The sequence below is a fragment of the Centroberyx gerrardi genome, chromosome 1 (genome assembly GCF_048128805.1).
Source record: "Centroberyx gerrardi isolate f3 chromosome 1, fCenGer3.hap1.cur.20231027, whole genome shotgun sequence".
Lineage (NCBI taxonomy): Eukaryota > Metazoa > Chordata > Actinopteri > Beryciformes > Berycidae > Centroberyx > Centroberyx gerrardi.
In genome coordinates, this window is record NC_135997.1 from 28,667,481 (window position 1) to 28,689,152 (window position 21,672).

The following is a 21,672-nucleotide window of genomic DNA, read 5'->3' on the forward strand; positions in this document are numbered from 1 at the left end:
TACTGTGGATTCTACAGCCTCTGTCAGAATTAACACAAAACTCCTCACATCAGATTTACCCTCTGAACTCTGTTACATCTCCTTCCATTTCCTCCTCACCTCCTCCTCCCCTACTCCCTTTCACCCTTCACACTTTCCTTTCCTCTTCTCCTACTCCCTTCTCCCTCCTTTCTCCTCCCCTCTCACGCTTCATTCTCCTCCTCCCTACCCCTTCCCTCTCTCCCTCTCTCTTCCTTTCTTTTCCCCCCGCCTCTCCTACTCTCCTCCCCCCTCTCACCTCTACCTCATCTCCTCCTCCCTACCCCTTCCCTCTCTCCCTCTCTCTTCCTTTCTTTTCCCCCCGCCTCTCCTACTCTCCTCCCCCCTCTCACCTCTACCTCATCTCCTCCTCCCTACCCCTTCCCTCTCTCCCTCTCTCTTCCTTTCTTTTCCCCCCTCCTCTCCTACTCTCCTCCCCCCTCTCACCTCTACCTCATCTCCTCCTCCCTACCCCTTCCCTCTCTCCCTCTGTCTTCCTTTCTTTTCCCCCCTTCCCTCCTCCACTCCTCCTCCTCCTCCTCTTACCACAGTTGTGGATGTACATGTTGTGCAGTCGTATCTTGGACGCTCCGTTCCTGCAGTAGAGCTGCTGTGTGTGGAGTCCAGCCTCTCCTCTCTGCTGCCACAACTGGATCCACCGGATGTCACAACCGCAGTCAAACACCACACCGTCCAGACGCCTGCAGACACAAACAACAACAACAATATCAACAACAACAACAACAACAGCAACAACAAACACCACACCATCCACCTGCCCGGACAACGACAAAAATATCAACATTAACAATGACAACGATAACGCAGTCCAGCCTAATGGAGACAACACACATGACAACAGCTGCAACAACATCAACCACAGTACCAACCCCTTCAACAACAATAACAACAGTCACCATGACAACAACATGTCCTTATAAGGGAAGACAAACTACCTCAGTCATGCTTCTTCCGCCAAGCTGTGCAAATCCTTAACCCTCACCATTAACAACAGCAACAGTCACAACAATAACATTATCAACAACACTGACCTTCTCAATAACATTATCAACATTATCAATAACAACAACAACATAATCAACAGTATAAACAACAACACTATTAACGATAACAATCGATCAATATCAGCAACAGCTGATAACAACGTGGCATGCATGGCAGTCACCATAGATGTATGATTACATTGTATAATAGTTGGATTTTTTCAAGTCAGCAGACAAGAGGGGGTGAACAATGAAGGCCTGCACTGTGGCATTCAAATGCAGGAAGGTCAAAGGTCAAAGTGGTGTTCAGGCTATCAGTCTCAGGCTGTATTGAGTGGCAGGCAGGAATTATTAGGCTCCTCTCTACATACATATCATTCTAACAGCACTCTGTGTAATAGAAAGCCACATTATTCAACACGGTGAACCGCCTCCACATTTTGCATACGTCCAATTTGGTGGCTGTGATTGGCCGGTTTTGTAAAGATGAATCCCTGTCCAAATGTCCTTGTCAAGGGTCAATGTGATATTGCTGAAAGCATGAATAATGTATGCAGTGCGTCCACCATGATGTATAAAGTAATGAGAATGGATTCCCGCAGGTGGATCACACTCATATGCAGGTGCTTATAGCTAGAGCGGCCCCATTCCTGCTTCACTATGATGTAGGTGTATTCCACTGGCTAATGCTTACTGCTTACAAGGAAGCTTACACCCTACAGCACCATGCCCTGAAATCAATGCTTATATACAATAACGAAATATCATTTTAAAATATGCAGTATTGAACTTTGAATGTGATCAAATTTACATTTGTTCCATTTCCACCTACAACAAAAGCAACCACTTATGGCACATTTAAAGGGAGGGAACTTAAACTACTAAAAAAAGGTTGGAGCTGTAGAAACCATTTCACCATCACATGGGTAGTATGTGATGCTAGCAAATGTAGCATAGCAGTACGTTTATCAGAGCAGAGCGTTCTGAAAGCATTTCTCAAATACAACAGCATGTTGGATCACTGCCAGTATTGGGCCTAGCAGGCCGGCCCACTCTTCTCATTGGCCCAACCATTTTTCTCATTGGCTCAAAGAACAGAGCAGGTCAGAAGACTTAGATTGGTCAAGCATGATGAAATGTTTCGTCCCAAATACGGCCCCTTTTTTAATATAACGTTAAATCAACAGGGGTATAACATGAGCCTCTCGGGGGGGGTGGCATGCTCATTAAATGCAATGGTACATTAGGCTGCATCTCTTATTGTTTTGGGAAGAGAATTCTGATTAAGAGACATTTTTAAGAAAAACAAGCACAATTTAATTTGTTATTGTTAGGTCAAGCTACCTGAAATATCTAGCCACAAATGAATGTTCTGTGTTTTTTATATGCCTAAGCCTATTTTGCAGCCTACTTTGAGTTATTTAACTTCTTCAGCACTTGGTGGCCTCATTAATTAGGCTGAAAGTCAAGATCCTTGTTATGACACTTGAAATTGCTATTTTATTAATTGGTTTTATATGTCAGGCTATATTTCTATTGTTTTATTTGCCCAGAGAATAAACACTCCATGGCTCAGCAAAGATTTGTTGCATACTTTTTACATTTATGATCACTAAATCACTTTGACCTTGGCAAAAGGTTACACACAAGGATACCACGTTAGGCATATTGCATGAACAGAAGGAGAAACCCATAGACCAATCAGTGGTGGTATTTATGATATTAGCCGGCCTACAGCTTTTTATCTGTAAAGACAGAGCGTGGCCGTCTGCTGTCCTGTCAGCACCACGCTCCTGCACAGGCAGGGCAGAGCAGAGGAGTGTGGTGCTGAAAGGACAGCAGCCGAGCCGTAGGCCATGATGTGCACAGTTCACAGAAAATCTTGATCACTGCCAGTGGCCACACCCAGCAAGCATTTATCAAGGTAGGTCTAGAGACGTTTCAGTTTGGCTGTAATGTCTGTCAGCGACAGCGCAAACCACCAAGTCAATCATGTTAAAAAACTTTTCAATCAGTAGAACAATTAGAAGAAATGGCCCATTCACATATTTCTCTGGCACACTCAAGATTGTGATCCTGGCACCGCTACTGTGTCGGATATCAACTCATAATAACCTTCACATTCTCTGATATCCAGTTTTGCACTGAGATCAGTCCAATAACAAGGTACCTGCACAGACAGCTCCCTAACAGGACCCTATGTAGGTATTTACATAGGCCAGCATAAATAGCTGAGATTAGATAAGGATATAAGATAAAATTGGATCATTGCAGCAGTAAATAGAAGTAGGATACAGCAAAAAATAATAAAACATTAGAATAGAGCAAATGGGGGAATTAAACATAATGCAACCAAAAATTACAACACTAGAACATGTAGAAGTATAAGTATTAAAAGTATGAAATATATTAAATTGCAGCACATACAGCACATGCACAAATAAAACATGAATACAATTATATATACAATATGAAAAAAACAAAACAAAAAACAAACAACAACCCTGAAATGTATGCAGCATGAAAAGCTATATAGGAAGCTGTACAGGCGGCTTCATGCCGGGGCTGAAGGGAATCTCACTGCTAACGGTTTTCATTAAACGCTGAGCCAGCTGAACCACAAGAGGGATCAGAGCTCACCGGAGCAGGGCGGCGCGGGCTTTCCCCTCCTTATAATTATGATAATTGTTAATAAGAACCACCACCTCCATACATTACCCGCTATCCCTCTGGGCAGAGCTGATAGGGGCCAACACGCTGCTGTACAGTTAGCTGCAAACAGCAGGGAGCTTCGCAGTTCGCGCTCCAATAAGAAACCTGCAGTGCCTCGTGCGCGCGGCCTGTAACGTGGCATTGCTTTTTCCCGCAGCATCGTCTCAACGAGCAGCGAGGCAGCATGGGAAACACAGCGAACTGACAGCAGGAAGTTGATAAATGTCTGGAGGAGAGCAGATTAGACTTAGAAAAGAACAAAAGCAAACAGCGGTGTGACCCCGGATACAGAGAGGTAGCAGCGTGATGTTTCCTTGAAGCTGGCTAACGATCCACCCCGCTACTCCAGAGGAGAGGTAATGATCACCACCGGAGGCTGTTTTGCTGGGAAATGTACACACAGGTGCCTTGGCTGAGGAGCCGCGGATCGCATGCAACACTACGCCATATACCACATTGTTGCTCGCGCGCTTTGATCTCAGCTTGAGCGCGCACCTCCCTCTCCTTACGCTGTTGTCAGGAATAATTTTAGGTTTTCAAAATCCTGTGTATTTTTCAAATTGCCTTATTTTAGTCGTTTTCCGCCGCAGCGACATTGATCTCGGGGTGACTGTGTGTTTTATTTCCTGTGATCCCTGCCTCGGCGCAGAGGCGTGTGGTTACTTTGCTCTAGGTGCTGTGTTCCTCAGTGTGTTTGTGTCACTTCTATTACAGTAGGTCCGGATGTTAAGCCCCTTGGGGTGTTTTATCTCACCTGCGCAAATTTGTCATTTCTCTCTCTAGCCTATTTAGCATTGCTTTTTATCACAAGGTTTTTTATCACTTCACTTCTGTTTTATCACTGTGAATGAAATAAACTTAAAAGCGGTAACCTGCAAGGTCTTCTCTTTTTTTATTATTTAGTCTCCATCTTTGTCACTAAGCCCTCATTGCTGTGGTGTTTCTGCACTGCTCTTCCCAGAGATCACCTGCCAATCAAACAGTGAGTCCAGTACTGTGACTTCTTTTTCCTTGAGCTCTGTCCAAGGTAATAACCCTATTTATTCATAAGTGGGCGCAAAGCCATCAGTCTGTAGCATTGACATCGTATGAGTAAGGTGTTTAAAAATGGCTTCTGTGTTTACTGTGTGTAATGTGTACTTTAATACATTCTCCATCGCCGCCAAAGACAAGAAGATGGTACGTGTTCCAGATCAGCCAGTGTCTCTTCTGACTGAGCCGCCGCCATTTGTTTACAGAGGAAATGACTTCTTCATTGGTTGTTTGTTTAGCAGTGTTTTTCATTTAGGGTCCCTACCTGAAACATGCGATGCTGCAGCATTACATATTTTGGACTACACATTTCGCTAAAACGCCTCTGCATTGCACTTTGCGTTGTTGCATGCATTGCTAATGTAGAGTATGTACTGGGCGCCCTAACTCTGAAAGATGTTCAGAAAATTCAAATCAAATTTTGTTCCATTTCCAGCCACCCAAAGGTGCAAAGTATAGTCAGTCAAGTAGTAGTTGGAGATCGAGTTTTGTGTTACAATATGCCTATCTACAGCGTTTGAGAATAGGCTGTACTGGCTGTGTCAGTGCTAGCGGAGGATAGATGCAGGATAAAAGCAGGGTGGCCGCCTCCAATGTACAGTCACTCTAATACCCTTCTCAACAGCAAGAGCTTTTACAGCATAAGCATCTTCCCCTGATCCCTCTCAATTGCCTACACACACCATGCTAAGTCTGTATCATTGTTTTACCACACTGTTAGCCGCTGTTGGACCGGCCGCATCCCTCCCATGCTGTATCTAATGCTCATGTCATGGATAAGGCGTTCGAGTGTGTATAAAGAAATCCACATTTTGTCCCGTCAATGGTTCTCTCTGAGGTTGCGGCCACCTGGGCGGTCAGCGGCCCCGCAGGCTCACTCGTCGCCTGGCTTTTTTAAAACCTCTATAGCATAATTTGTCTGAAGAGCCAGACCTGACTTTGGCTTATCAACAACACCACCTGCACTGCAATCATTTAGAAGAGAGGGGACACCCGAGTCAGGTCAGGGAGGGATTCAGCGAGGAAAAAAAACGGACAAAGTGAGCTTATGGCAAGTTTATTCTTCAGAGTGAGGAGATTTTCTCTGGGACTCTTCAGATACTTGGGGAGGTTATTTTTAGATGCTAGATGTTTTATATGTATTTTATATGTGTATGCGTGTATATCTGTATGTATAGTCTATATGTAGAGTGATATGCATAGTCTACTGTCTTTATATAGGCTGATATGTATAGTGTTTTCTTTATTGCACTGTATATGAGGTCCTGTTGTCCCTGCAGTGTCACCAAGATGGATTCTCATACATTTATTGTACTTGCTGAATAAAGTGATTCTGTTTCAGATAAGTCTGACAAACTAAAGCCAAACCAAAACACACATAAACAAACCAACTGACTCCATTTTAACAGTCAGTTTCATAAGGCTTGCTCTCAGTAGTTGTCGACGGAGAGGAGAGCTTTTCTTCTTCACTTCCCCCACTCACATTCTCCCAGCCAGTCCGGAATCCGAACAGGTGATGTCTCAAACCTCCAGGCGACCGCCCACTGCTGTCTTTTCTTTTCTTTTTAATATGATAATATTCCCTTTTACTCTGCAAGTTACTGTGCAAGTCGGTCTTTGATGTTTTTAGTCAGTCGGCGTAAATGTCATGTATTTCAGTGAGAGTTCGCCCCGACTGCGATTTGTTCCTAACAAAGCGAAGGTTCAAATTTTGTAATTTACCTGTCATATAGCCCTTTGAAATGTAATGTGTAATTCATCCTAATCCACTGGCGCTCATATCAGAAGATTACAGGTTTGATCTATTCATATTCCATCCATATTCAAAGAAAAATCCATTTCGCAGTGAGAGGCGTAAATGTTTGACTTTGCGGCGGCCCCTGCTTCCCAGAGAGCTGGGATTAAAGAAGCGCTAACAGAATAAAGGGATTGGGGATGCACATTGCCTCAGGCAGATGGCTTTAGTTGCTAAAGAAGGAGAATATTTTCTCTTTTTGTGGACCAGATAGACTCAGCTTCCTCGAAGACGGCTGTGTTGGTGACTGCCGCTAGCTCGGCTTCAAATAATCTCCAATCATATCACCCTGGAAGCCACAGCAGCAGATTTAGCATTTAGCCGCCCCTTCACCCTGCTGCTGTTCTCAGGCTTATGATTGGCTGGGTTGTGCACCACACTGCAGTGGCGCCGGTCCTTTGGCTAAAGGGCACACAGACAAAGAGGCAGAGCCGATTATCTGTGTCTCATCCAGAGGCAGCGCGCAGCAGACTTCTATTGTAAAGCTTCAATGTGATGTTGGGGCCTTTTCACGGGAGCCACAAAAGACTTGAGATTATTGAGATTTCACTGATAATATTGTCATTGTTACTGATATTAAGATATTGCCGAGAGTGTGAAATATCTGTGCAGCCAACCTGCAAAACAAAGCAACTGTTTTGCAGTTACACTTTACTAGGTTTGATAAGGAGCGCCTGATAAGGAAGAAACAGTTTTAATGAAAGTTGACTGAGAGGAGCTTTCTTCTACCTCTTAAATTTCAACTGCTGTCTTCTCCTGCGGGTGGCCAAGTGTAGCGGCGCGTGACTGTTGATTCCTGCTCCGATTCTAATTGCGGGATGAGTCGCTGGAATTGACTCCTCGACTACACATTAAACCACAGGGAGCTACGCTGGAAGCTACTGCGTATGTAGTGAGTGAGCACTAGACTGCACCCGCAGCCTTTGGAGTTAAAAGGGAGAAGTCCGGCCTTCATGTCGAAGCGGCTGAACGATTGGTCAAGTGGTATGCCTCTTGACCAAACAGTTATTTTATGTACACAGACAAAAGATCACTAGTTGAGAAAGTCGACAGATACCAGGAGTTGACACTGTTCATTTTCGACTCCCAGAGTCTTTGGCTGAGAGCCAACTCCGACTCTCAAGCCTGTCGAGACGAGGGATCGACTCCTTACGGATTAATCCTCCATCACTAGCCAAACGTCTAACATCATAACACTTCCTCTTCTTGAATAAGACACCTAATTAATTACTTTAAAATAGAAGATGTATGTAGAGTTTCATTGCAAAATTGTCCAATCAGACCGCTTGGCTGAGACTACCAGTTGTTTAATGCTGAATTACACCGGAGCATCAATCCAGAGTGATGCCATCTTCTCTTCATTTCCTTGTCTTGCCTTTTGCATCAACGACCTGCAGGATGCCGGATGTGTATAAACTAGCTCCTCGCTTAATTAGCGCGTAACATATGTCACCATTTCAACATCCCCCCTCTCTTATTTTCATTTCATTTTGCATGACAAGTTGTGAAAGCAACTAGAATGTCGCTTTAAGTTCCAGTGAAGGACCTGAAAGAGAACAATGGCCCTAAATGAAATATTTCATTAATTACCCGATGAAAGCGTTTTGATTTTAAATGCTGTCTAAATAGTCATTTCATGCTTGAAAAACAATTGGTAAATTTCCAGTTCTTTGTAGGTCACTGTCAGTGTGACGCGGCTTTGAAACTGGGACTCTTTCGATGTAAAAATAAAAAATGAGAATAACACTCCCTAGCAGAGTGACTGAGATAACATGGTGTAGCGACGGCTCCGTGGCAAAAGGCCATGCTCTCTATTCGTCACATAAAATGGTAATTATTTCAGCTGGTTTGATCTTCCTCTATTTACATAATATCAGTGTTGTTTAGCAGCGCAGGCCGGCACTTATCAATGACACTGCATTGTGTATTATTCTAATAATTACAGATTAAATGCAATAGCCACCTGGTGAGCCCGCTTCATTTGGTATGATTGACTTAGCAGGCTAATATGGTGTGGGAGAGCACATAGACACAGCGAGCAGAGTAATGATGTCAGGGCCACGTCGCTGGCTCTGCCCATGATAGAGTGACTCATTTCCTATTAGCGAGGCCTGATTCCACATGGCTTCCTTCTTACATAACGCCTCGGCCCACGTCTGTGCCGCCACGCCACTCCAACTGACACCTCTTAACCAAACACGCCGAACGGAATAGACACAAACCCTCACTCCTCATCAGCATTCACTGGGAAGCGCTGGCGTTACCCTGGCCCTGCTTTCCGTGTAAAACAACAAAGACACCATTTGTACGCATCTAAAATGGTTGCTTAAGAAGGAATGGGATTGCACATCAGAGCAAATCATGCTCTGCGAGCTGGAGAGGTGATTTGGAGGGGGCAGGGTGTGTGAGCGCTCCTTACTTCGGTTCGTTGTGTGTAATGTAGTCTATCTAGGAATTTAAGCTTATTCTACTGTGGGACTCTTGTAAATCTACTGGGTAAGTGGATCTGCAAAATGACCCTGATCAAGGTCTTGCCTTGTTTTTACTGCATGTGAGTGCAATGTAAAAGCTGCACTATACAATATACAATACAATAAAATATATACAGCACTATAGACTACACATATGCAATAGTGGGAATTACAAAGCTGAGACAGGCACAAGAATAAATGGACAGTTGGAGAGACAAAAGAAAAGTTACAGAAAACTTCTCCACTGCAGTGGAAGAAGCAACTCCCAACCAAATACCAGGCACAGTGAGCGATTGGGAAACCCATCTGCCTCTGATGACATGATAAGGCAGCGGCCCATAGAGGAGTGACACCTGCGTAACACGGGTCTGTCTGGGGTCGGGCGCGAACCGCTTCCCACACCGGGTGGCTCGGGATCAGCGTTCTGTAATATCCGCGGGTCCCGTGTGTGACAGGGATATACGTCGCCCTGGGTGAGAGCGTCAGCTAAATGCCTGGAAAGTGAAAAACATATACTGTCGATGTAAGCAGGGCTTTCCCTCGGCTGCGCAGCCCGGAGTGTGCAGAGGCAGGACTACCCCAGATCAGCATTGTGCCGTGCTCTCGGAGGACCTGCCCCGCTTCTACCTCTGAAAATAGCACAATAAGGAGGCCTGCTTTAAATAGTCGCGTCTTCTATCGCATCCTGCAGCCCGGCGTCATCCGGCTATACCTCAGCTTTATCTGGCAGGAGCCACAGGAAGGAGTGCGTCCGCGCTCGGAGCGGAGCGCAGGTTCAAATGATGGACAACGCTGACAGGCGTAATGATGTGTAAATTACAAGCCGGTCTACATTGCAATGTTCTCCCCGGTGGTGAAAGAGCAAACTCATTTCATAAACACATTGATCGCTCAAATATTCATAACAAACAAGAAAATGGGGTCAGACTCCCTCCTCCTACCAGACCATTACATTTCCTCCGTGTGTGTTAATTAAGTCAGCAAATGACTTCTAAGATCACAGTGCTGCTATACCGCCTTTAGGTTCAGTCTGCCCTTTTTTTTTTTTTTTTGCCTTCTTACTTGTACTCAAACAAATTAGAGGTTTTGTACAACACAGGCAGGAATTATAATGGCATGCGGTGAAGACAATTTCTATTGAGGCAGATAGTGCGCAGGGAGCGATGATAAATTGCTCTAATCTAATACAAACAAAGCCAAAGTGAGTGTCGGAGCTCGGCGGGCCAAGTCAGACGAGAGCAGGGGACTTACAGCTCAGAGAGTTGGAGGTTCTGGAAGAGCTGCCATGACAGAGTGGTGAGAGGGTTCTTCGACAGGTTTCTGCAGAGGGAAAAACAACAAAATGAAAGAGTTAAAAACAGGCGCAGGAAGGACAAATTTAATTCTTTTACTTTTATTTCCCTCACTTGATATTCATGCATTCTCTGTTTTTTTTGTACCATTCTCCTCAGTTTTGGGTTTTGATGTCCTTTGGTTTCTGTTGCCCAGTTCGCCTGTCTCTCTGTTGGTTATTTTGATGTTTTTTTTCTCTTACTTTTGGAGTGAAAAGGTTTTATCAGCGTCTTGGGGTTTCCTCGATTCAACCCCACAGTTTGAATTATTTATTTTTTTGCAATCATTTGTATGTGCAACTAAACTAAACTAAACAAGTAGAGGAAACAAATATATAGGCCTGCATTCTCGGATGAAATAAGGCAAAGTGCTATTGACAAAGCCAGGGAAACAGAGCTGGCTGCAGGGAGCTGCAGGGCTCAGCCAACTCAATAAAAGAAAGTTGACCGCTTTCAAGTCTAATAATTCAATTGACTTAAGGAACCCCTCTGGGCCGGAAAGCCACTAAATTCAATAGCAAATGGCCAGAGACTCGTGAGTGATTTGACCAGAACCCTCGAATCAGTTTAAATATGAACATCAGCCATCCGGCCATACAATCCAGCGTCTCTCTGAGAGTATTAACACAGCAGTTTGCCATGAAGTACACAATCAAAATCCATTATCAACCCATATGGCGTCAACTCAATTAGGACGCAGGGAAAAAATTTCTACCAGATCATTTGGTTTCTGTGCTGTGAATGGTCACGCTCTCTACCTGCACGCCCACCTAATGACTCATATGTTTTGCACATTATTTTCACTTTGAACCCACCACCCAGCTCAGGGTGTGTGGGAGCTGCGAGGAGTCATCTACTCAGCCACAGTCAATGAAATCACATCAATAACATACTGTACATACACTACAAGATGGAACTTTATCAGAGACATTGAGTCATTGCATAGGATAATAGCATAGAGCAAAGAAAAATGTGATAAACGGAAAATAGCAAATAGGGGTATTAAACATCACACAACAATTTCAACACTAGAACATGTAAGGAAGAAATGAAGTTAGTAGAAATGTTTGAATGAACATATGAAAAAAGTTTGCATTAAGCCGTTGTGAGAGTGTGCAAAATGGCAGCAGAACTTTCTGACAAATAAAAAACAAATATGTATAAAAATATATACAAAATATGAAAATAAAGCAAACATATTAAAATATGCAGTAGGAAATGAATGAAAAATGATAAAAATTTGAATGATTCATACATAAATAGTAATATATGTACAGTATATACATATATATGTGTGTGTGTGTGTGTGTACGCAAGACAACAACGTTATCTTGTTAGGGTTAGTATCCTTTCAATACTGCATTTATCGGTACGAATATTTCCAGGAATCTAATTTACAGCAATTTTTTTCATTTCCATACCTTTTGAAAAACTCTCCCAACACACACACACATGCACACACACAAACACACACACACACACACACACACACACACACACACTCCACAGTAGGTTAATTTGTATGGAGGACCTGTGCAGACGTTTAACTATTAGATACTCCTATAACCAGCAGCGTCGCCATGGCAACAGGGAGCTACGGATGTTTCAGGCCTTTCTTATTTCCTGTGATACCACACACACGCACACACATGCACACATACACACACACGGACACACACACACACACACACAGACATACAAAGAAACATGCACAGACATTTATTATTTGCTGTGATACTAGGAGGAGGAGAAGCTCTCCACTGACAGCGTGTCACACACACCTGCAGGTACACACACACATCCACACACACACACGCACACACACACACACACAAATGTACAGACACACACACTAACAAACTCTGAACAATCTCACTCACTTTAAAACACACACATGCTCTCACACACACAGACACTCACGCACACACACATACACCAGTTGAAATGCATCCTATTAATAATCAGACAATACATCTTAAAAACAATGGAAACCTCTGTATATTGCGTGTGTGTTAGTTGGTGTGTTAATGTCAGCTTGGAGTGTGTGTTAGTGTGAATACGCCACTGCTCTCAGTTCACGGAATGTGTGTGAGAATATGTAAAGATACTGTGAGAAATTTCACCTCACCAAGAAAACCTGTAGTCCCAGGGGGGCTACATTACAGAATACATTACAGAGAGAGAGAGAGAGAGAGAAGGTGGGAGAGCAAACAGCAGCTCATTAAGTGATGTAGAGCAGACACACTTTAGACCACAGATCCCAAAACAGACACACTTTAGACCACAGACCCCCAAACAGACACACTTTAGACCCCAAACAGACACACTTTAGACCACAGACCCCCAAACAGACACACTTTAGACCACAGACGCCCACATATAGACTCACAGTAGACCTTGCTGAAATAGAACCCATATAGGAATATTTTTGTTGTTTATTTAGTATTGAATTGTAGAACTGTACAATGTATGTGGGGAGACAGGCAGTGAAATTAAACTAGTGCATATTTTGCTGGGGACCCCCAGGAACCTCTTGGGGGACCTCCTCAAAGATTTCTGGACCCCCTCAAAAACTTCTGGAACCCCCTCATGGACGCCTGGAACCCCCACAAAGATTTCTGGAACCCCCTCAAGGACTCCTGGAACCCCCTCAAAGACTTCTGGAACCTCCTCAAAGACTTCTGGAACCCCCTCAAAAACTTCTGGAACCCCCTTTAAGGACACCTGGAACCCCCACAAAGATTTCTGGAACCCCCTCAAGGACACCTGGAACCCCTACAAAGATTTCTGGAACCCCCTCAAGGACGCCTGGAACCCCCTCAAAGACTTCTGGAACCCCCTCAAGGATGCCTGGAACCCCCTCAAAGACTTCTGGAACCTCCTCAAAGACTTCTGTAACCCCCTCAAAAACTTCTGGAACCCCCTCAAGGACACCTGGAACCCCCACAAAGATTTCTGGAACCCCCTCAAGGACACCTGGAACCCCTACAAAGATTTCTAGAACCCCCTCAAGGACACCTGGAACCCCAACAAAGATTTCTGGAACCCCCTCAAGGACGCCTGGAACCCCCACAAAGATTTCTGGAACCCCCTCAAGGACGCCTGGAACCCCCACAAAGATTTCTGGAACCCCCTCAAGGATGCCTGGAACCTCCTCAAAGACCTCAAAGTACAGAGGTACAGAGAGAGAGAGACAGATATAAGTAAAAGACTCTTTAAAAGGATGAGTCATTTTCAGTGTCTACTTTGGGATATATGTTTACAATATAGTTTGTGTCAGTACGTGCTTTCATAAATGTACAGTTTGTTCATTGACATCTCATTTGTTATGTACTGTATACTTCTATATTTTAACTTATTTCATGGTGCGGTGAACATATGCCATTATATGCTATTTTCACTAAATATCTGCTCTAATTAGCTATTATTCATCTCCATTGTGAAAATGTGACTTATTTCATGTTCAGTGTTGAAATTGTTGGTTGTGTTATTTTTATATAACCCTCCGATGCTCTATTCTAATTTATATTCAATTTGTCTTCGCTGTATTATATTACTAGGCTATTTGCTGCTGCAATTAACCAATTTCCCCTTGGGATCAATAAAGTTTCATCTTATCTAGCGCAGCTAGCAAACAAGCTACAACAAAAAAGAAAATCAATAATACTGTAGCTGGATTAATGTTAATGCTACTATCATATAGGATATATAGGATACATTTGAGCATTTAATGCTACAACTAGTTAAAGCTTCCTTCACACACTTGTGCAGGTTTGATTCAGATGTAATTTCTGATGCAATGGTTATGGAGAGTCTATAAAATTTGTACTCTGTAATGAGTACTTCAGTTAAAAGTTAAAGTAAGCTTACTTATTTCAAACATACTCAAAAAAGTACAAATACACAAAAAAGCTCCTCAATCAAAGCAACAAGAGTCACTTTAATTTGTTACTGTCACCCTTGCATACAGATGAGCCTTGATCTGGCCTTGATGCCTAACCAAGTGTCTGAGCTACTGAACCAGAGGAGCAGAAAGACAGACAGAAAGACAGACAGACAGAAAGACAGAGAGAGAGAGAGAGAGAGAGAGAGAGAGAGAGAGATAGCACAGTCAGCATGAAGGCAAAAAGGAGGAAGGAGGATAGACTCAGGATAGACTGAAGGTGGAGGAGGAGGAGGAGGAAAGGCATGTTGGAGGTCGACGAGTTCCGACTCCCTTGTCTGGGTTTACCTTGATCTCTCCTCTCTCTCTTTGTACCAGTGTGGCAGAGAGTGAGCTGCAGAGGAGAGGAGAGGAGAGGAGAGGAGAGGAGAGGAGAGGAGAGGAGAGGAGAGGAGGAGGAAATAGGAGGAGGAGGGCGGTTGCAGAGCGTTTCTGAGCAAACGGTTAGGCCTCCTTCACATCTCTGGCAGGAAGTGTTCTGTTTTCAAAGGTCATCCTTCGCATCAGGACGAGAAATGTCAGCTAAAATTGGATTGGGGAGGGGGGTAAATGAATTAATAAATATATAAACAAATCAGCAAATAAGCCATCAAAGCCAACGGGATGCCAAAAGACAGGAGGTGAGGCGGGCCAAGCGGTGTGGAGACGGAGGCCAACGATTATTAAATTAAAAAATTAGCGGTGTAGAAAATTAATCTATTTATAAGAAAGGCAGCTCTGTTTGCAGGCTTGACAAGACAACCCCCGCCCCACACACACACACACACACACACACACACCCCTCCCTCCAGAAAACCACCACTTTGTCTGATCTGTAAAACAGACATAGCGGCAACATCCACGCCACAGTGTGTCAGCCGCAGAGCCACAAATCATCCGAGCTCCTCACCCGCCGCTCATTTGAATAAAGAATTATAATTATGTGATTCACATGAAATTTTCATTGGTTGGGTTTAAAAAAAAAAGTGCTTTACACCATCGGATGTATCTAGGTGTTAATATTGATGACAGCGTAGGCTCCCCAGCCGGAGGGCGATGGGGTGAATACTAAACTGAACCCCGGGTGTTTACTCCTCTGCAGCGGAGGTGCAGCTCCTCCTCCCTCCTTCTTTAATAATTCTGTTTAGCACAGATGCCATTGGGAAGGCTTGGCTACTCGAGAGGGTTGGCTAATTAGTGCGGTACCACTGGCAGTTACTGTCTGAGTGTAGGGGAGCTGTGCAGATTGACATTCAGGACCACGCAGAGGAAAACCAGACAGCCGCTGAGCGAGGTGTCGCAACGGATCAGCAATATGGATGTTGTGAAATCTAGTCTTCATCTGTCAGGCTGATGAGGACCTTTCGCCGCAGTAGCGCGAACTGATTGTTTCGTGATGCGCTCGCTTTCGTTCGATCTATTTTAACATAACTTTGTTAAAGCGCTGTACAATTACAGTTGTTATACAAATATTAACGCCATTTTTTTTAACTGAAATGTCTCAGGGCCCTTTATGTCCTGAGTGAGTTCCAAAAATACGCCATTCAAAATGTGATGTCTAGCTTTAAAATATCATGGGTGTCAATCTGAAAAGAAAGCTGTTTTTCTTCAGTCCTGAAAAGCTGACATTTTGGAGTAGGGAGGTTTCTCAGCAGCACTGTGCAGTTTAAGGAACAATATTAATCTCTTAACCAAGGAACTATAGTATAGCTTTCTTTTTCCCCCTGATTTTTACAGCATTTTTCAGACAGTACACATGCGTTTTAATGAAATCACCACAGCATATAACATATGGACAAACATCAGTGGATAAGACCAGAGAGGGAGTCGGTAGATTGACACAGCGCACTAAAAAGTCAGTGCAAAATACAAAGTGGTTATATAGATAGGGATGGGACAATATGCTAATCTCACGATATGATTCAATACGCGAAATGGGGTTCACGATTCAATATACCATGATACGATGTAATAAATAAAAGTTCAATGGCAAAAGTGTGACAGTGCAGAATTATTTTTTCTGAGCCACACATCTTTGTAGAAATGGCATTGGCTTGCTAGAATGCAAACAACAATTTAAAAATGTAATTAAAAAGTGCAAATAATATAATTTGGATGGAGAGCTTGTGAAATAGAGATGGGCAAGCCGTCTCATTTGTGATGACTACAGCAGAATAAAATGGAGCTAATATCGCGACTCATTTTTCTGCCCCACGATATGTATTGTCACATTTTAGTATTGCGATATATTGAATTTTGATATATCCTCCCATCCCTACAGGTAGAAGATGCCACTAATAGTGTCTGCATAAGCCTGCGCCACTCCAGCTTCAGGCATTACCGCATGTCTACACCTGATAATGCTCAGAACTTATTTCATGCTTTTCATCCTGCAGTATAACTATCTCATGGTCCACTGGTTCAATGCACCATCCCTCTCTACAGCTGAAACCTGCTGCATGCCATCTTGCCTGAATGCACATAGTGATAGAATACTGAATGTATATGAGTCGGGTGATATGTATATTCCCTCTCCAGCCGGAGCGGCAGTGTCTCCCACCCTCCTCGCAGGCTGAAAACTCATTTTTTTCCAACGTCTTACCTCACTTCACCTTCTCTGTCTGAATCACATCTCCTCTCCTCTGCTCCCTCTAAGTGCTCTCTAAAAGAATTCCTTCCATCTCTCCTTAACTCTTATTTTATTCATTTTCCCAGCACTTTGCTTAGATGATCATTAGCAATATTGTCTGGTTGCCGTGGCTCCGGCCTTTGACCTCCTTACAGTTGGTTGCTTGTAACGTCGGTGATCTAAGAATTGAAGCTTATTCTACTGTTGACCTCATTGGAAATCACTCTGGATAACAGGGCCAGGTTAATTCCTAAAATGTGAAATGTAAATCCAAAACGTTCTGATGAAAAATGGTATTGATTTTTGGCAGCAGTTTGTTCATTTCCTAAGGTGAACGCTGAGGTGATTTCCTTTCTTTCAAAGCAGCACTACTCCCAGCGTTTTCCTCATCCGATCCACCAAATACATATCATTTAAGCCCAGAAACACACCTCATCTAATCCATTTAAAACACCGTCATGGCTCTTCTCCCCACCGTCTCCATCCCCTCGTCCTTTCACTGTTCAGGATTACTGGCTACAAGATCTATTCCCTGGGCTTCCTCCTAGAAAACAACATTTTTGTTTCCTTTTCACTGACACTGATAACAGACATCAGCCAAGCGCTGACCGGCCTTACACTGACCTATCAGACCATAACCTCATTCCTACCCCATCCTCACCGCACTCATATATAATTAATGACAACAAAACAAAGTGTTTTACAAGATAAATACAAGTGTGACCAATAAATGGAAACAGTAATGAAGAAGAAAAAATATTTAAAAAACCAAAACGCAAATTCACAGGATAGTTCAAGTAAGCACCAGTGTAAAAATTCATTTTTAAATGTGTTTTAAAGGAGTTGGCCAGTCTGATCTGGTCAGGCAAGTCGTTCCACAGCCTACAAAGCTCCATCACCTTTAGCTTACACTATCTAAAGACTAGACCAGTGATTCTGAAACACGGCCCATCATGACCCCATATGTCTGCAGGATGTCTGCAGCCATCCTCTAACTAGCACACCTTCAACCATGAGGAAGACCTAATTAGTGAAATGAGCTGCTTTAGTGTTCGGTGGGAGTGAAAACCTCCATAGCACATGACTGAAAACCTCTGGACTAGGCCAGATAGCATAGTGTTCACTGTGGAAGGACCAAAAGAGCGCTGCCTGTGGATCTCAGGCTGTGCGCGGGCTCGTAGGGGGTTAAAAGCTCAGAGATGTAACTAGGCTCTAGTCCAAACCAATACAATTTTAAAATCAATCCAACATCGCACTGGTAGCCAAAGTGAAGCTAAATGGGGTTAAAATGCTGTCTCTTCTTAGCTTCTGTCAGGAGTCTGACTGCTGCATTTTGGATTGGACTGTAATCTGGATTAACTCTGCTGGTTAAAACGCAATAGTAACTAACTAACTGTAATCTGGGTTTACTCTGCCGGTTAAAACAGCTGCACAGGGAGTGACAAAATAAAAGTGTTCACAGGTAATTAAAAGAAAGAAAAGCTCTAATTTTGGAAAGTCTCCTGAGCTGTAGAAAACAGGACTGCACCGAAGGCTTAACATGTTCGTCCAGGTTTAGATTGGATTTGAAAATGAAAACAGTTGGAAGATTCATTACTAGAGAGCGGGCCAAGATGGTTTGGGATTTGAGCACTAACAGTAATGGGTCCAATAATAATAATTTCAGACTTAATCTGTATTCAGTGGTAAGAAAGTCAGAGACATCCACCTTTGAAGCTTCAGAAACAGACATGTAAAATGGCCAACTCTGATGTATTTGATGGTAAAACTTGTAAACATGTAAACAATAAAATAATGATTGAAAAAAGTCAAAATGCAATATATATTTAAAAGGTTAAAGACAATTAACACTAGTAAATACAATTACTACAGAAGTTACTACAGAGAACAAAAAATGTTTCTTCTTAAGCACAGAGGCATGGCCACTCTTCATTCAACAAGCATTCTAAAACTTCTTACATTGTCCATTCTTTAAGATGACATTTCTAAAATCCTGAAGATTTCCCTCACCTCTCCATATATGATCAAAGCATCATGGATCAAAAAATAAAGGTCTGTGTGTCTTGATGGATCTCTGAACCAAGGCCTTCCATCTCCAGACCAGGAGTAAATAGTCGAGGTGAATCAAGATGCCTTCTTGTCCCATCAAGACTGTTGATGTCAAATTTAACGGCTGAAGAACGATTCTAAAAGCAAAGTCTGCCAGGATGGAGAACAGCTAAAATTCCTGGATGTTAAAGGTGCTACGTATAACATTTCTAACCATCAATATATCATTGTCAAATTAATTGTGACACCTTGCAATAATCACTGTAAACAAATGAGATCACAGGAGAGTATTGTATTGTTAGTGCTAGTGTTTCCCAAATTTCCCATCAATCCCATGACTCCCTGTCTCAAAAAGGATGTTGGTACCCCCCCCCCCCCCCATGTGCATTTGTTTTCTCTTTCGTTTTACTGAAGAGGATAAACCATCAGCCCCTCACTTGTTCCACTATCTGCCAAGCGGTCTTCTTCCTGTTTTGTGCTGTAAAGCAATCCAGCAGATTTCCATGAAATCCGACTTGGTGGCACACAATGTAAAATGTAGTTTAGTAGAGGCTGCCAATGTTCTCAGCGATGGTCTCGTTTGTTCACGGTAGTTATGCTAATGTCTCAAAATTAATGTGGTAATAATTAATTTATGTTAAAATACTAGACATAGCACCTTTAAAACCGTATATCAAGGATGCATCGTATGTTGACTGTCAAGAATGAAAGGGAAGCCTCAAGAATCATTCCAAGACTGAAGCCTCTGTGTTCAAAACTTACACAAGAACTTTTGAGAACATAACAATAAGCGAGCCAGCAACCTCTTCTCCACCTCTGTTTATCCTTATCCTCTTATTAAGAACACATCTCTCAATGCAAAGGTGATATGCAAGCACCAATAACCAGCACTATAGAATAGGCTGTAGGCTCAGGCTATATTCACACAGTTGGCAAAAAAGTAAAATTGAGTGTAGTGCCTACTCTTACAAAACTGCATAGTCAGTGCTCGCCTTCTGGTGAAGTACAGTGAAGACTTGGGAAGAAGCTTCTCAACAGCGTCAACTAGATATTCTTGGTAATGATAATTACCTTCTATTTCAGGCATCCTCTATTACCAAGACATCACAGACCGGTCTGCCACCAGTCCACCAAAGCCTCCATGGAGACAAACTGTAAATCATCTGTGAAAAGGGTTTTTACAAGGGAGCATTGTAGAATCAGACATATCTCATGATATACTGACAGAGGTATTTCTGTGAGACAGCACTTTTACAATATTATTGATAAAGGAATAAGAAGGAATCTGATTAAAATCTCCCTCCTTGGGCAATTCAATCACTTCAAATACAAAACGGGGGAGTAGCTTCCATAAATTGTGTTGGAGGTACCGTATGGAATTCATTTCATCAAAACAGCCAAGGAGAAACTTCAAACAGCCACGGCTTCATTATAATAGAGAATATTATTCACCCTAAATCTGCATCAAGCATAGGTAAGGTTGGCTCTGGGGAGAGGGATAAAAATAGGGGATTCTTTAATCTCAGAGAAATCCTCTGGTTGTGGTGTGTGTGTGCATGTGTAGCGCTAATCTAGCAGCAGAATCCTTCTCATCTTACTTTAAACCCGTTTGTTCCTCCCTCCGCCATCCAACTGGGTCACACACCGTGCAGCATGTGACTTTGGATCTACTGTCAAAGTGCCCTTGAGCATGGCACACTAACTAACAGTAGAAGACTGTGATTGACTGTGGTTGTGGAACTGGATGAATGTGAAGCAGGATGGGGCTGCATGGAGGTCAGAGTAACTTTCCTGGAGAAATAAAGGTTAAAAAAACGAACCAAAACACGGCGGAATGTCTTGGTGGAATTGAGGCGCTGCTATCTATCCATGCTGGGGGGGAAAAATTACCTACCTAAAATGAATCAGTCAATATTTCAAAAACAGACTTTATCTCTAAACCCATGGCTATTCTGTAAGCAAAGCCCTTATGATGACTCATAACTTTAATAATAATCCATAACATCCTTTACTTTCATTCCAGAAAAGTATGATTATTTTTAAATAAAGGATATCTCGCTAACCTCAATCCTGCCATTTCAGATATTTTTTTATGAGTCCTGGCATCAACACAATAACACCAACAAATTGGTCTCCATGTAGTGGCATTGTTTGGCTGTTTCTAATCTCTATGTAATATTTTTTTTGTGTTATTTCTGCATTATTAGATAGCAATGGGAGAGAAAGGAGATGACATGAGACAGGAGGTGTGAGCCAGGATCGAACCCACGGCTCCATCCAGCCAAACCCACCTCAGGTTATCACGCTATCACAGTTAAGACATTAGTAACTGCCTTTGGAATGCAGCCCCGTAATGACATCTGAGGTTTCAGTTTGCCAGTGTAATTAAAGCAAGACAATATTGTGCACAGTCATCCGTCTACGCTGCTGATTGCAAGTGAGAGTTGTGAGTCAACGTTTCAAGACACAAGAGAACGAAGCCTTTAAGCCATAATTCTGATTATTTTTTGAGATAGCGATGGAGATGTTAATGTAGAGCGAGTAATGTAATGAAAACCGTCATCAATCTAATGAGACAAGGCGAGACGGAGCCGCCGGTGGGCTGACGGCGTTGCCACAGGTAGACGAAAACCTTTTAGCCATAATTCTGATTGTGTTTGAGAATGTTAATTATGGAGATAAAATATGCAGTCGACTCGAGGAGTAGCG

The 21,672-nt window shown here is 42.9% G+C and overlaps 1 protein-coding gene across 4 annotated transcripts in view; it reads right to left on the bottom strand.

Moving 5' to 3' along the window:
- ntrk3b (neurotrophic tyrosine kinase, receptor, type 3b) overlaps positions 1-21,672 on the bottom strand; it is a 151,100-nt gene that overhangs the window by 78,747 nt on the left and 50,681 nt on the right. For all 4 annotated transcript variants that reach the window (XM_078282988.1, XM_071897339.2, XM_071897338.2 and 1 more), the window contains exons 4-5: positions 10,284-10,352; positions 565-719 (exon numbers count right to left, since the gene is read on the bottom strand). In XM_078282988.1, the coding sequence (XP_078139114.1) occupies positions 565-719; positions 10,284-10,352 (224 nt within the window). The remainder of the gene's footprint in view (positions 1-564; positions 720-10,283; positions 10,353-21,672) is intronic.